Consider the following 16,388-nt stretch of genomic DNA (forward strand, 5'->3'; position numbering starts at 1 on the left):
CTCCATTTCATGCTGCAGAGGGGAGCAGATGGAATTAAATATAGCTTGGCATGCAGCACAGGGGCAGCCATGGAGCAGTATTTTTTAGTACCACGCAGGCACTACCAGCTCCATATACATTAGAGATGAAACACAAAAAAAGGGCATGTCACCTTCAGGAAAGGGTAGTAGTCAGGGAACATCTGTTATACATGCAGTGTTCCCTGTAGAAAGAACTGAAACATGATGAAATATGCATCAAAAGTTCCCTATGCACTGAGGTACATTAAGTCCCTTTCAAACCATATGAAGCCCACTTGGGGAAGGGAGGTTATTTGAGTGCGGCAGCTGGAATAGGAGAAAGCAGCAGCAGGGAATGGAAACCAGCTGTTCTGCCATTCTGGAAATCAGGATGGGCAGTAGGTGCGTGGAGGCTGATACACGGCATGCGTATTAGCACTGAGGCACAGAGAGCAGACAAAGTTTCACTGAGCAGTAATTAGTTAATCATGCTGCAGCTCTGCCTCTGAGCAAAGTCCATGTTAAATGCTAAATACTATTATATTATGTCAGGGATTCTTGTTGTGAAGCACTACATGATCCACGTTCCCTGCAATCCTCTAGCATGGTGAGTTCTTCCCACGAAAGATGTTCGCAGGCAAAAGGCTCCAGAACGGCTCAGTGCAAAAGTTCCCTTTCTGTATGTTTTACTCAGGACTAGGCAGTATATCGCATGCTCACATTTAATTACTACATCATGAAAAGCAGGGCTAGAGTGGATCCTCTGGCCCTGGGTAGGTTAAAATAAATCTAGGTTGCTGCTGACAAATATGCATTTAACCTGTTTTAAAAACTGCCAGGAAGGGGGATTCTTTAACTTACAGGGGTAGCCTGCTTCAGTGCCTAGCTATCTTTATAAGAAAGTTCTCCCTCACAGGTAACCTAAATAGCCAGCCCAGCAAATTAAACAAAAAGAAAAGGAAAGAAAAAGCAATCGCCATCCTATTTATAACTACTTTTTATATACACAAAGACTTCTATTGTTTCCCCCCAGACTTTGTTCATTTAAACAAACACAGATTCTAAACAAACATTTCTTTTAAACTTCACCCACAGGCCATGTTTTGTAAGCCTCTATTTTCTGCTGTTATTCTATCTCTTTGTTGATTTTGAATTTGTCCAGATCTTCCTTAAAAATATCCCTACAAACTGAGTACAGCGGCTGTGTCACTAATTAGAGTGTGCTGCAACTCTGGCCCAAATTAAATTATGCCACTTTTCTCCCTCTGGAAACCAGGGCATAGGAGGAAAGTAGTATATACACAGAAAAAGGGCCAGGAAAAGGACAGACTGGATTTCTGTGTACAGAAAATAGGAGATACTCTTTGTTCCAGGAGAACAAAATACAATTGGTATTACTCCAACTGAAGCATTGCTGAATGGAATAATTAACTCCTGCCTCTTATTTAAGACACTTCTGTTATGTCCTCCCCAGCTGAACATAAAACTATTGATAACTACAGTCCAAGTTCATGTTTCCAGCTAATACACATTAGCTTTACAGTAACTCCATCTGCAGAATATTCCTTCCTTTTGGTAACAAGAATTGGCTACAATGGGATTGTATCAAAACTTGACTAATACCCTTGTTTGTCATATCTGTATTTCTGCTGACTCAGTAAGAGGAGATACAATCATACAATGTTGAATTAAAATGAGAAAGAGAGATGTTGTATTTATTTTGTCTCCTTTATATAACTGAATAAACACACAGGCTTTCATATGTGTATGTTTTTTAAACTAGAATTCTATGTAAGCTTAATTAAAAGAAAATTGTAAATGCACCATACAAGGATGTTTTCAGACACAGACTAAGAGGCAGGAGTAAACTCTCTAGTCCCATTATAATCGTTTCCATGATATTAAGTTTCCATCCAATATATGAATATATGCCCTAAAATTTTCATTAACAAAAGTAAGCACAGGCAGAGAACATCCATTTACCACCCAGGGAAATGCATAAAGCCTGAAACAATGAAAACTATCTATTTTCTGATTTCCTTGTTTCAAAAGTTGTTGATCTTTCTATGCCCCCACTTTTCTTTCAATTTATAGAAAGAATCTGAAAAGAATAAATGTTAGCGGAAGATAATGATTTTGACATAGAAGGGCCTCATCTTACTGAGAACTGCAAATCCTTCTCTTGCTCTTCTAGTGGGAATAAAGCAAAAAGATAACTTATGGATTCTAAGCCTTCCAAGAACAAACTGCAGTACAATGACTGTGCTCAGCCCCGGGAAAGGCGGTGTCAAAACAGAGAGTACAGAAAGGAAGTAATGAGATTTCCACTAGTGACAGGGGAGGGATATTCTGCTTTGCTGCCTCTAAAGCAAAGCCTGAAGAAATAAGCACCAACACCTACAGCACCCAAATGTCGGAATTTGCACTCACGTCTCAGACATGAGACTTATGGTAACAGACTTGTGATCTTAAAGTGCATGTTATGCATTAATTTGCAAATAAGCTTATCAAAAAAACCTCTAAAATTTATTAATGCTTTTATTGGTACAGCCTCAATCTTTTAAGGTGTTAGCAATGATATATCTTAATCAATTTGGTGGTGAAGCTTCCAATGAAAACAAAATATAGGGCAAAAATATAGAAAATTTTCAACAGCTAAATTAATTTGTAATTATAAAATAAGTAGAAATAATGGAGGTGAGAAATGAAATTACCTGAAAAATGTAGCATAATGCACCAAATGGTGCATAGATGAAGCTGTGCTGAATGGCCATGATCCCCCACGGTGACATGTTTTGCATGTGTACAGATGCAGAAAGTTCTTTCTGCATGTTTTGAAAGTCAGTTATAGAAATTTCCCCCCTAATTTGTAGCTAAATACATTAATTAAATGTGGGATATGCTATTCACAAAACTTCATTGCTACTAGACACATGATGATAATAATCTGCCAGATGCTGAAACGTGCACCTGGTTAAAAACCTGGTTTGGCAGAGCTCAACTCCAGTTGAAAAGCAGGATACTAGGCAATAACAGGCACAATAATAGGCTAAAATACTCTGATGCAAAGTGTATTCACTGTCACTTCAGTTGCCAGAATGTTTGCACTGCTTTTCTATTTTGTATCAATGAAGGCAGATAAGTAAGTAGGCGAGGTATTAAGCTAATCCATCCCTTTTTTATTAGGATTTCACTTCACTTCCTTTTCTGACTTCTTTTAGGACAAACACCTGCTTCTTCAAACTTCTCCTTCCTCACCTGGATAGCCTTCCCCAAAATGCAAAGCTGCCCGTATACTTAGGAGAAGAGCCCACTGCAGAGGGAAGCTATGCCTGGGAACGCTCTCATCTCTAACGATGAAGCACGAAACAAACTGGACTCTGCTTTGAAGCACACCTGATTATCGTTCAACCTGATGTCACCCAGTGTCACTCACGAATCTCGATTCGGTATTGAAATAACTGAAATGTAAAAAAGGAACCTAAAGTGACTCGTAGACTAGTAGATGGTCTAAAAATAAAACTTAAAACCAGAAAAATGTTCAACGTAACTGCCACAGAGGGAAAAAAGAAATCTTTAATGCTCTGAGTAAATAAAAGTTGGTAGATACAAGAGTTTTGTCTTTATTTTGCCCAAATCCATCATATAATTTGCTCAAGACATAATACAGCAACAGATATGTTATGGATTACTGGGTATTAACATGAGAAAGGTTATGACAATCATCTGTACAGCAAAGACAACTGACCTGTATTCCTCTCTCTAGTTCATTAACTTAGGTTCAAAGGGAGAATATTATTCTGATCTCTCGCAAAAGGGCATTACAGAACATTTGCATAGCCTTGCTCAGCCTAGGTAAGGAGGAAGTCTTGCAAAAGTGTTACCTAGATCATCTTTAAATGAGTGTTTGAGATCAAGGCACTTAGAACATTTAAAACTTTTATGAGAACTTCTCTGACTAAAAATGAAATATATTAATTTAAAAGTTTAATATCAATAGAAGTTTCAATATTACCATTCAACAAGGACTTCATAAGAAGGATGACACCAATAATAATGCTGCTAATTTTCTGAAATTTAGAAGTACTGTTTCGCTGAACAGGGTACTCACAGCAGAAAAGTAGCAAGGAAGTACTGGCAGTGGCTTAAATGTCATAATGAACTTGTTAGACACACTGGAGTGGACATTGAACAAGTCTAAATATGGCCTTATTCTTCTTAAAAGCCTGTAGTTCCACATACATTTTTAGTCTTAAATTAAAAATCCCACTATTGGAATGAGGCCAAAATCAAATATCTCCAGGGTGTTGATAACAAATTTGGTCAATCAGAAGCAGTTACAGAATAGATAAGTTAGTCTTTGACCTATGTTAGTCTTCATCTAGGATCACATGTCTGCTTGCATAAAGCACAGGAACAAAAAAAAGGAGAGAGAAAAATACACGGAAAAGCACAAATGAAAGGGGAAAAAATAAATCTCATTTTGTGTGGGCTTCACCTAACCATTTCCAGAATTTGCAGTTCTAGAAACAGATACTACCAAGTCATAGTAAGAAAAGGAAATAGACTCCCAATACAGTTAAGTTACTCTTGTAGCTTGCCTGGATATCAATTAATCAGGTGAAAGTGAAGAATGATTATTGCATGCAAGTCCTGACATACAACAGCAAGTTAGCATCTTACCTGACCGTGTTAGGGGTAAGCGAGTTGGAAGGGACGATAGTCCTGGACAGAAAGACTCTTAGGTGGCGTCAGAACAAGTAGTGCGGTCTGACAGCTAGTCACATTCTGGGCACAGAGAGAATGTGCTAGGAGATATTCTGTCCAGGGGAAAAAACCTACGGGAGGAAGCAATGTTGAACAAAATATTTCACAGGTTGTGTCAGCTCTGGGGGGACTCCCAGCCTCCATCAGTTTCTCAGTGGAGGCCATCACCAGCTCTGAGAACTTTGAAAAGAAATATTTCTTCCCAATATTCTTTTTCCATTATCTCATTAAGCTGATGTACTCATAAAAGAACACATCATCCCCAATGGCATGGAAAGCGTTGGTGATGATGTCAGACAGCAGAAATTTGCTTGATGAACTTTCTGCACTTATCAGTCTAGACTGATTCTCAGTCAGTTAAACAGAACGGATTTTAATTATCCTACAGGCTCAAGCAAGATTATGGCAAGAAAATCAATAGATAGTTCAGAAAAAATCTTCGTAAAAAATTCTGATAGTTTCTGCTCTGCTGGAGATGGATAATGGAGGATACTCGATTTCGGGGATCATTCTTGTTTAGAAATTGAGAATGTAAATGTAGATGTTACTACAGACTCTTTCTGTGAATGTGTTAGGTGGACAAACTCAAGAATTAACAGTATTCATAGAGGTTCTGTAACACCAATATAGCTTTTATTCCTAAGACTGTTGCATGCAGGACTGCATCAGCTGTGGTGCAAATGTAGTTTTGTTGTGACGATGAAGAAGGAAGTATTATATTTTTAAGTTATATCTCATATCTCTTTTTTTTTTTTTTTTTCCTGAGGATACATTACAGTCCTTTTATTCTAGCCATCTATATCCCAGATTAAAAAGGTGCTGTTTTACAGAGAAGCCTGGTGAGCAATACAGGTCCTTAGAGGAGTCTCTGACACCAATGCTAAAGAAAAGTTTTCTTTTACCCTTCCTCCAAGGAGGTGCCTCCACTTTTCGTTTATTCTCAGGATCCGTGCTACTGTTCACGAGGCAAGAGCACATGCAGAAATGCCCCCTCTGTGGGATGCAGGTGTGAACGGGAAGGGCACGTGTTGAAAGAAAGATGCAATGCACAGTGATAAAGCAAAACTCAACACAAAGCTACCGAATTTGGAGATACTTAATCCCTTTGATATTTTTGACAATGACATGAAAATGTAGATTTATGTTAAAGCAAGAAAACACAGACAGCAAAAACCAAAAGAAAAAGGAAGGAAAAATTCCTGGAAAATCTAACAACGACAATGATTTATGAGTAACTACAGAAATGTCCATACCTCTATTGTTTTACTGATTAGAAGGTAAACTTATCCAGGATTCGCTAAGAAAAGTATAAAATGTACATCTTGCTGTTGTACTGCTTCCTTGCAGATATCATTTATGGTTTACGATATAATTTTCAGTTTTGGGTATCTCTTCAAGAAATACAGATTATTGCTGTTACGCTTAAACCATACTAAACAAAATGATTATTCTGTTATTTATATATAAAATGTGAATAATATATGCTGCTTCAGGTGAAATAAACAGGTAACTTGACAGATGTATTCAAAATTATTAATTCTTGTAAGTCTTCTAAGTAGGGCGATCTCAAACTGTCCAAACTAGTGACAGGGTTTAAAGTCTCAGCAGCAGAAGTGAAAAAAGAGAGGTAAACAAAACAAATCTATCTAAAACCATTCTGCCGAAAGAGTAGCAGGCATATGGAACAAGCTGCTTAGTAAGACAGCTGATTCAGATGCATAAGTAAGCTTAAGAGACAGCTAGATATTTTTATGCAGAAAGTGGCCGGGAATTCACAGCAAGAGAATATATGGTTGAGATAACTAAAACGGGACATGCTTATTTTAACACAAGACTTACTGTCCCGATAAGTTTTATAGGGCTGGGCTTTTTTTCCCCTTTTTTTCTATTAAGGCCAAGCGTAGAGCTTTCATAAGCATTTCATAATTATATCTAATTTGTATTATCTTTCCCACTTGTGTGAATGCTTACAATCACCACCAGACACAACTTGCTATCTGGAGATATTTTCCTTGAAATCAAGTATTTTAATAGTAAACTTACTGAGGCTTTACCATCCACTGTTTTTACTATTTTAATGCAAATCATAAAATAAGGTTGATTGCCTCCAATCCCATGCTGAAACCAGATGTTTTGTCTACAAAAATTATTTTTTCATATAATTTCTTACTTCTCTATTACTGATAGAAGCACAATTGCTGTAGTGCTACTGACACAATTTTTGTCTCAATATGACCATTTAGTTTTCAAGCTGTGTAGGCTGGAGCTGCTCAAAACTGTAGTTAAACTACTGGTACCACTAGCATTCTTATTACTGCCACGGGTAGAACTGGACCCGTGACAATAGTGTTTGGAATTACATACAGAGGATGTCAAACTCAAACTTAACTCTTTTTAAAATTAGGAATCTCAAGTCAAGATACTGAATTCACAGTTAATCCTGCTCATTTTTCAAAAATGCCAGAAAATCTAATAATTAGCACTGTTCTAAAAGCAGAAGTTAAACTATTTTAAATATCTTTAAACAACAATACTCAAGCCTGAAACTTTGCTACGAAATAGTGAATTCCCATCCCTGCGCACAACCCAGAATGATGACAGAACCACAACCTCTGATACTGCTTCAGGCTCTGCCGTAGACAATTGTTTCTAGCAAGCTGCCCATCTCCTTTTCCCAGAAAACAATTTTTCTCTAAAGAAAATGCAATCCTTTTTCTATCCTAATCACATATATCGTATTTCTCACCCTCCTTCAACTTGGCTTATGAGTAGAGAAAGCAATTTTGTTTATCTTCTCTCCAACAGAAAAGTTACTTTGGACTAAAAGCGATCATTGATTTCATTGGGAACACCACGTTGCACCACATTTGTTACTGCGATGATCTGTAACCCCATAAGGTGCTCGCCGCAGGTTCAGTTTTCATAATATGCCAATGATTTTATTACAGAACACTTGAGACGGAAGAGTTCGTACAAGTAAACAAATGGCTATCATTACCATCTGTAATTATATTTGGGGGGAAAAAAGAAAAGAAAAAGAAAAAAAAGTACTTTATCTCTCTCTATCCTCATTCTTTTTTTTTTTCTTTTCTCAGTAAGAAAATTCACATAAATACCCACTGCTGCAGTTCAGTGGCTGACAGTACTTAACAGTCACAGTTCAATATATGTTTAATAAGAATGTGAGGAATTCATATGAGCCACTGGAATAAGATGTTTCTTGATGAATAGGGTCCCTCATCTAGATATAATGACAAGTGCAAACCTCCATATAATTCTTTGCATTACAACGAAAATAAGCAACAGGAACGGTTGGCTTAATCTGCTTATTAGAGTTTTTATATTTTGACCAGTATGGAGCTTGATGTTGCTGGACAAACTGCAATATTATGAACTCTGGCCATACAGTCCTTTTCTAAAAAAACACACATTTTTAATTTGAGTAGTAAATAATTTTCCTAATGAAACTTTTAAAATTTTAGAAGTCTTTCTTGGCTGTACTTGATAGATAGAAATCCAGAGATATTGTCTTTTTCTTACACAAAACTGAAAAAATTAGACACACACTCAAACAGCTTCTTAAAAAAAAAAAAAGTCCAGTACTGCATCTTTATACAGATCAATGTCCAATTATAAGCAGAGAGTTGCTGTGGCAAAAGGTCAGGAAAAAATAATCTTTCTGGCATTTATTACTTGGAAAATAAGGTCATATATGAGGTCAACCTTCAAATATATACAGAATAAATTACACTGCAGCATTCTAAATATTCTACACAGCAAAAATTATATTGCAGTCTCAACATAATCAGAAAAATGAAGTTGAACATGTATTTTCTGATGACAGTACTACAGATCAGACTAGGCTAAGAGCAAAAACCCTAAGTCCAATTAATCAACAATTAACAAAAATCTTTTAATGTATTTCTGCTTAATTATAAATATAGCTTCTTATTTAGGCTGGCTTATTTAACAATGTTTTAAATGTCTTTAACACTGAATCATCTTCCCCACAACAAACTGAAATAATAGCAAACGTACAACACATTTTAAAATAATTCAGTGGTGCACTCCTTATTGCTTACAGCCTAGAAGCAAAACACAAACACACACAATGCTGGAGTACTCAGTCTGTCTGATGCTTTTAAAAGAGTGTCTGAAATAAAAGACCTCATAATTAGATAAAACACATCTGGAAAAAAAATGAATTAGATGCAGAGTATGAGGAAATAAACATGCTTGTTTGTCAGAATGAATGCTTGCAGAAAGCACTGTCATTGTCCTGATATAAGTCATTTTAGCTGTTTCACAGACACTCATCTTTGGTACCTCCACAGGATGTGAATGAAATTATACTGAAAATCAGATTATGTTATTATTTGACACTTCTCACGCTACTATTAATTGTGAAATCAACATTACAAATAGGAAAATACATCCATGAAATGAAAACATCTTCTGATCCATTTTACTCTTGTCTGTTATCCCAAGCCTCTTTTCTTTTCCTCTTCTCCAAACTACATGAGGAATGTAAATGACTTGTGTTCTTTTATCTGTTGTAGTCGCTTCTAGTTCGAATTTCCAAATCACGCTTTGGCAGAAGGACTGTATGTAATATATCACAGGCAATGCCAGTGGTGATAAAGTATATTCTAATCATTTTAGATAAGAACTAATTTTTTTCTGTGTTTTTTTTTTTTTTTAAATCTACTTTGGATACTTGCGGTTTCATTTCATGTTTGTTCTGAAAGACACTGAGCGTTCTTTGCTCTGGGCTAGCTACGAGATTTACTGTTTTCTCTGATAGTATTATCAGTGGGCTATTCCACCCTGATAAATCGCAACTGCAATACTAATAGGTTTATAATGACGGCTTAAGCTCGACACTTTTGTAAGCATTGGAGGCTTCACTCACCTTGTTCAAGTGGCTGGCTTTTAGTTGAAGTAGTTTTCATCTTGAGTGCCTCCCTAACAGACATGTCACAGCAGGAGCCTTTGTTAGTGTCTTGGTCACTGTCAGCCTGATCACTGTCCCCATGCCCGCTGTCCCTCAAGCTGGCTCTTTCTGGATCCTTGAACGTGGAGCTACTGAAATACATATTAAAAAAAAAAAGAAAAAAAAGAAAAAGAGAGAGAGTTGTATTTACTTGTTCTAAGTTGAATTGTACTCTCTGGCAAAGCAATTTTGACAAGAATGCAAATGGGGAAGCCGAGAAAGTTATTTAATAGGCCTTACCTTTGAACAAACTGCTGCCTGCTGCCCATGTAATTGGGCTCTGCGGGAAAATTGTCTGTCTGTGAAAGAGAAGGAAAAAAATACGTATAGTTGTACACTGGACAAATCTCCTGCAGAGCAACAAGATTTCCTAGAGGAGAAATGATTAATAATTCAAAAATTCCCTTAATCTTCAGATTTGTACATTTTAATTAAATTGGAAAATGCTGGCATGTAATTATGTGCTCAGAACAATTAAATGATTCCGGTCCACAAATTACCTGCTAAAGTAAACAATGAGGCTCCAATAAGTGGCATTCTCTGTTAGTAACCTGACAGATGACACTGTTTATGTTTTTTCATTAGTTAGATATTAAGACTGATGGTTATTGAAAATGAGAGAAAAAATTACTTTTGCATATTACAAAAGTGAATTATTCAATAATACTAATTTTTAATCATAATTACATCATCTACTGGGATTCTGAAGCCCTTACTTCTGTAATACAATTTCATATATTGCTATATAACTCTTGAATTGAAAAAAAATAAAGAAAAAAATCAAGAAAATTTATGGCTGATTAGCTGTGGGGTTTTTAAATGCTACTGGAAAGGTGCAAGTATGAAAATATTTGGATTTTCTCTCTTTAATTTTCATCAGTATTAATAGCTATGTCAGAATAATGAGAACCACACATGCAAACAGGAACATTAAATGACTGTTGTAGACAAGTACTTTTTAAAAGAAGATACTTTCATTAAGTCTGTCATGAGTATATTTTTAGCAGCATGAGCTAAGTAACTGTAGAAGCAGAAGTATTTACAGCATCCAGACCAACATGGAGTCCTGCCAAAGGGAACTGAATTCCCCTTGTATCATCAGCTGAAGTTCTTTGGGAGAAAGAGAGACTGCATCTTTCACAAAACTCCATATACTGTACATTCACACACGTCACTTCTTCTTGCAGCTGACCTAGCGACAGAGCTTCTACTGTTTTCTGCATCACTTTATATCACACCACTACACTTCGCAGCAGCTATGAGTTTTGCAACGGCGTCTAGCGTATCAGTATCAGTAACGCAGGCAGAGCTCAATTAATGGAGCAGAAGGCCCAAGGTAACGTTTAATGTCGCACAACAAGTGTTTACGCAAGTGACTGGTCTCTTAGATATTTGGTTTTGCCTGCCGCTCCCTGGTCTATATTTTTAGCTTTGTTTTGGGTTTATAGGTAGGGGTAATTAGAAATATTTGCTGCTGCTTCTTCTATTGTTGGAATAGTGGAGCTTGGAAAAGATGCATGAAGTTATACGTGAAATTTAACGGTCATGGCTATTTGCAACAGGACATAGGTAGCCACCGTGCCACCCTCAAGGTACATGTGAAATAGATGTGCTTATATACCATGAATACCTTGTGTCATTTACGGAAGGGACGGAACATAAAGAGTTTTCTTCTGTTCGGCATGTATGAAGTCAATTTACGCTGTACTTTCTTTTTGTTTCTAGTTAAATCTTTTGGTTCAAAAATTAGGATTATAACACTCATTGTGTTCACATTTTGAAGCTGTTTCTAATTTAAGCTGTAGCATACGTAGCATTGTATGTGTCATTACAAAAATAATCTTATGTTTTATCAGTGAATTTTCTTTGGTGATAAACTGTACGATAGAATGAGTTTTTACTCGTCTGTTTTCAAAATATAGCACAAAGTGCCTATACTTACAATTCTGAATGATTTTTTATCATATCAAAATTGCACATAATTTTGAAATCTGGATGTTTATGTCCAACTAGAGACTTGCTCTTCAGCAGTATTATTAAAGATGGGCTTATGAAAGTTCTTAAATATGGCCTAAGAAATGCAAACAATATGCTATATTACAGAAGGAGAATTGTGAAGGTCTGGGACATCAGCCTCAGTCTTGTATCACTGCTTTTCCAAGTCAGCGTTTCAGAAGCTGATTTCAGCTACAGGTATCTAAACTTTTTAAAATCTGGCCACTTCAATTAGGGGGTGGTTTAGTGCTTTGCACTTAAAACCACACAAGATCCTGGGTTTCATACATGCAATTAGAATAAAAGCTTGTCTTAACTTTTAACATGTTCCAAGCTATGAAAACAAATATTGAAAACAAAATAAAAGGAAGAAATGGAGGTGTAAAGATAAATACTTCAGCATTCTTGTATGTAATCTCTTAAATGTAGCACATCATATTTTGGAAGCAGCCTCAATTCTTCCATTTATTCTTTTCTTGTTGCAAATTCTAAACTAGTATCAATTCTGTGTGCAGCAAATCTACCTCATATACAGACACATATAATCATTATGACACTCACAGAGCCCAAGACTTCTCAATCCAAATAAACTATTACAATTGCAGAACTCGTCTATTTTCTAGGTCTAATATCTCAACTATAGATGCCCAGGAAAACTGACCTTATGCTTTTACTTATGTAAGACATCTGCCTCCTCCTAAACACAGCTGCTACTAGAATCAACATTTCCATTTTTCATGTCATTGTCAGGCAAAATGCCTGCTATGAAATGCCTTTTCATCAATTCTCTGCCATTAGAAAAGTCGGACTTTTGCCCTGGAATTAATTATAGCACCTCCTTAAAGATGGCGCTAAGAACTTATCTATAAGCTGGATCACAGTAAGAACTTGTCATACTTTTTGTTTCTGCTTTTTCATAGCAAAAAAAGCATTTCACACACCCTGGACTAGCCAAGATATAAATTTTAAAATAGAAGTTATGACTACATCTTAGCTGCCATCCTAAAAATGGGAGCTGCTTCTGAGAAATTCTGTATTTATGGTAATCATTAATGACCTTTAACTCGATAATAATTGGACCAATTTCCTTCATGTTGTATTTTGCAGCAATACAAACGGTTGGGTGCCATGTTACAGTGAGTTCATTGCTGCAAAAGAACAAATGTAAATAATACTTGATAACCATATACAGCCACAGAGCTTGGAGTTGAATTCTTTTCCTTCTGCTCTAAAAGCATTAGACCTTTTCCTATGAACTACGAAAGTATGAAGCTCATGTTGAGCTGTAACAGGGCACTCCGAGATACAGGCAGCAAAGAGAGAATTACTTCATGTATGATAATATCTACACAAAAATTGGGATAATAAACATTTAATTTTAAGGCTAGGCAGTTTAGAGGAATCTTAGAAAGGTAAGCATCCACTTCACAACGGATTACAGAGAGGTATGAATGTCTAACTCCCTTAAACACTTTTTTTTTAAAATCCCAGTTGAAATGAGAGGTCATATACTTAAAATTTTTACACTTTAACATCTATGGAAGTCATATTACACATTTCAGCTCATGCATTAATCATACCTCTTTACACTGCATAGCTGTAACTCTAAGAAATGAGTGCTACTTTAAAATCTGTCAACAGCAAATTAACTCTTTGTTCTTCTCCAGGTATGCAGCCCTTTCTAGGAAACCTGAACCAACATGCCTCTCTGCCTCCAGTTTTAAGGTAGGTTTCAGTTCACCTGCAGATAACCATCTAAAAGCTAGTCACCTCCTCTAAGCTAATCAGCTAAGCTCCCTCTATAAGCATTAGAGACATACAAGATACTTCATCCTATTTGGGGCACCTAGCTTTACGTATGTACTGCTACTGGAAATTACTTTCACTAATAACTATAGGGGAATCTAAATGACAAGCAAGATGTCCAGTGTAATAGCTAAAGCTAAGTAAGATGCATCATATCAGAAGTGAATTACATGGAATTACAATCTCCTGATAAATAACCAAAAATTACTCAAATGCCAGCACCGTTAGCCTCCTGAAGAACCAAATAAAATGAGCTCCACCCTTAGCCCCCCCTAAGAAAACTCCCGGAAACAATCCATCTCTAAAAGTCACCAGAGTTAAACAGTAAAGACATGTTTTCTGTCTCTGTGATTCAAGGCTGAGGGCTGGAGTATCAACTAGGTTACCAACTACTAATACACTAGTTCTTCAGTAGGAAGAAAACATACTGGGACAAATGGTCTCTAAAACTAAAGCAAAAGAAGAACCATCCATTGCCCTGGTTAGATACCAGAGAATTAGAGTCTGTGATGTCAGCCTAACCGTCCATAGCTCCCCTGGAGAAGAGGTCCTGGTTTTATCGCTCATTTTCACAGATTAGTGGAACCAGTTCATTTCCAGTGAGAGTATGCTGTTAAACTATTCAACCGATATGCTTTTTCACAGTTGCTACAATGGCCCTTTAAAAATACTTTTTTCCATCTACCTGTCCTAATATGTGACCCTAGAGTAAATTTGAAATTTTAGGAACGCTGCCATTACTGCGATGTTGCAGAAAAATTCCTGAGGATTTCTGTACAGACGTTTAATACAGCTTTCTCAGAAGGATGAAGCTCATAAAAAAAATGCCATTTTGAAAGAGATCAGAACACACATAAACCTTTCAAAGGCTACCAAAATTTAAAAAAGAGGGTTACTACCTTTTAGAAAATATCTTACAGTTTGATTATGTTACCTTTTTCATCGGGGAGTTGAAGAGGAGGAAAGTAAAAGAAAAAGCAAATTAAACCTGTGCAAAATATACTTTTCCTGGTATGGAGTTTCAGATGTGGCAATATAATTGCTACAGCCTAGTAATGTGACTTGAAGAATCATTTACTGGCCAGTGTTTGCATGAACAACATGTAGAACATTTTTCAAGTGCTATCGTCAACTGTCTATAAAACCACTCTTTCTATTACACGTGCTAGGGCTTGCATATTAAGACCACACAGGGGTCTAGATAAACTACACCATATGAATTTGGGATACTGAATTTTATAAATTCAAAATAAAACCATTGAGAGGTTTGAAAGTCAACTGTTAAGGTTCTACTAATTAATTCTAGAATGACTATGATTTCCAAAAGATTCATTTAGAGAAAGGAAAATTTAAAATTATGGCCAAGAACAGAGTATCAGAAACAAAGTCCACATAGGATCTATTAACCTTAAATAATTTCATAGGAAAAAAAAAAAAAAAAAAGCGAAACCTTCATCACTGGAAACAGTTTGAACCAGCCTGGGCAAAGAATTACACAATGAATTATGGGGAATATTTTTAGCGATGGGCTACATTAATCTTTCTTCCTTTTTTTTTTTCCCATAAGTTCATGTTCACAAGGTATATGTGTTTACTTCTGTTGAAATATTTTGATATTTTTATAAATAAAAAGGAATTGCACTGTGGCTCTGCACACATACATATTTTTTCAAAAACAGTCAGGATTAAAATTACAGCCCCATATTAATTTCAGGGATTCTACTACTGCTCAGTAAGACAATGATAGAGGACTTCACAAGGCTTCTACTTTCAAGAATTCCTATAAAAAGCAGGCTGTCTATTAAAAATTAGAGGTTCCTAGCTATTTTCCTTTTTTTTTTCTTTTTAATCAAAATAGTTGTTATACCACAATTCTGAAGGTTTCTAGCAATCTTTGGTGTATTCCATACTGTTTGAATAAAATCAGAGAAAAAACAAAAGACAAAGTTTTCAATTCAACAGGTGTCTCTCCTAAAAAAACCCAGAAATCCTAAAATCAACATGACTACAAAGAGAAAGATGGAGAAAATGAGAGAGAGAAAGGCAGGGGGGAGAGAAAGAAATGCAATATTTAAGTATTCTTGACAAATTATGTCCAGAAATAATTGTCATATTAGGGAAAGATGTATTCTAAAATATAAAAAAAAAGGACTTAGACATTAATCAGATTTATGAATATTAGACTACTAGAATATTCATAATTTTTTCTCAGAATTACAAGAACAAGTATCACATTTTCAGAAATGATTCAATGCAATTCCATTTTATGTAGGTGTTCATACCTGGAACTATAATAAAGCAAAATGTCTTTGCTGACTCTAACTTCTTCTTAATTAAACATTAAATGCGAAAAAGAAATGAAACATATCTCCCCTTTATCAGACTGCCACTTAATATCTATCTAACTCAAGCATCTTCTGTGTCTTTTCTTAAAAAGTTTAATTCCAAGTATTCACCCTTGTTTCACACCCATGAAACAAAGATCTTATATAATGGCAATCACTTTTGAAGACAAAAGAATTGCTTTCTGCCAAATCTAGTTTTGAAAGAGCAGACAATTGTCTTCATTTTGTTAGGAAGAGATTGGGTTCAACATAGTACAATTTTTCACAAAGACTTCTCAGCCAGTGAGCGTATATACTTAACCTGAAGTAGTAGGTTTTGATTTCACAAGACTTTCTTCATTAAGAAAATGTATTAGCCCCATAGGAAAAAAAAAAAAAAAAGCTGGGCATAAACTTCTAATAAGTTATTCTACCTTTCTGGAAGATAAAATTAAATAAGTTTTTTTAACAAATCTTGTCCTAATATGTGCTCTCCACTCTCA

At 35.9% G+C, this 16,388-nt stretch overlaps 1 protein-coding gene across 5 annotated transcripts in view; it reads right to left on the reverse strand.

Moving 5' to 3' along the window:
- Positions 1–16,388, reverse strand: part of PCDH17 (protocadherin 17) — a 92,529-nt gene that overhangs the window by 52,658 nt on the left and 23,483 nt on the right. For 4 of the 5 annotated variants that reach the window (XM_069802612.1, XM_069802609.1, XM_069802610.1 and 1 more), the window contains exons 3-4: positions 10,001–10,059; positions 9,680–9,852 (exon numbers count right to left, since the gene is read on the reverse strand). In XM_069802612.1, the coding sequence (XP_069658713.1) occupies positions 9,680–9,852; positions 10,001–10,059 (232 nt within the window). The remainder of the gene's footprint in view (positions 1–9,679; positions 9,853–10,000; positions 10,060–16,388) is intronic. The other variant, XM_069802611.1, reaches the window with a different exon arrangement.

The sequence above is a fragment of the Haliaeetus albicilla genome, chromosome 15 (assembly GCF_947461875.1).
Source record: "Haliaeetus albicilla chromosome 15, bHalAlb1.1, whole genome shotgun sequence".
Classification (NCBI taxonomy): Eukaryota; Metazoa; Chordata; class Aves; order Accipitriformes; family Accipitridae; genus Haliaeetus; species Haliaeetus albicilla.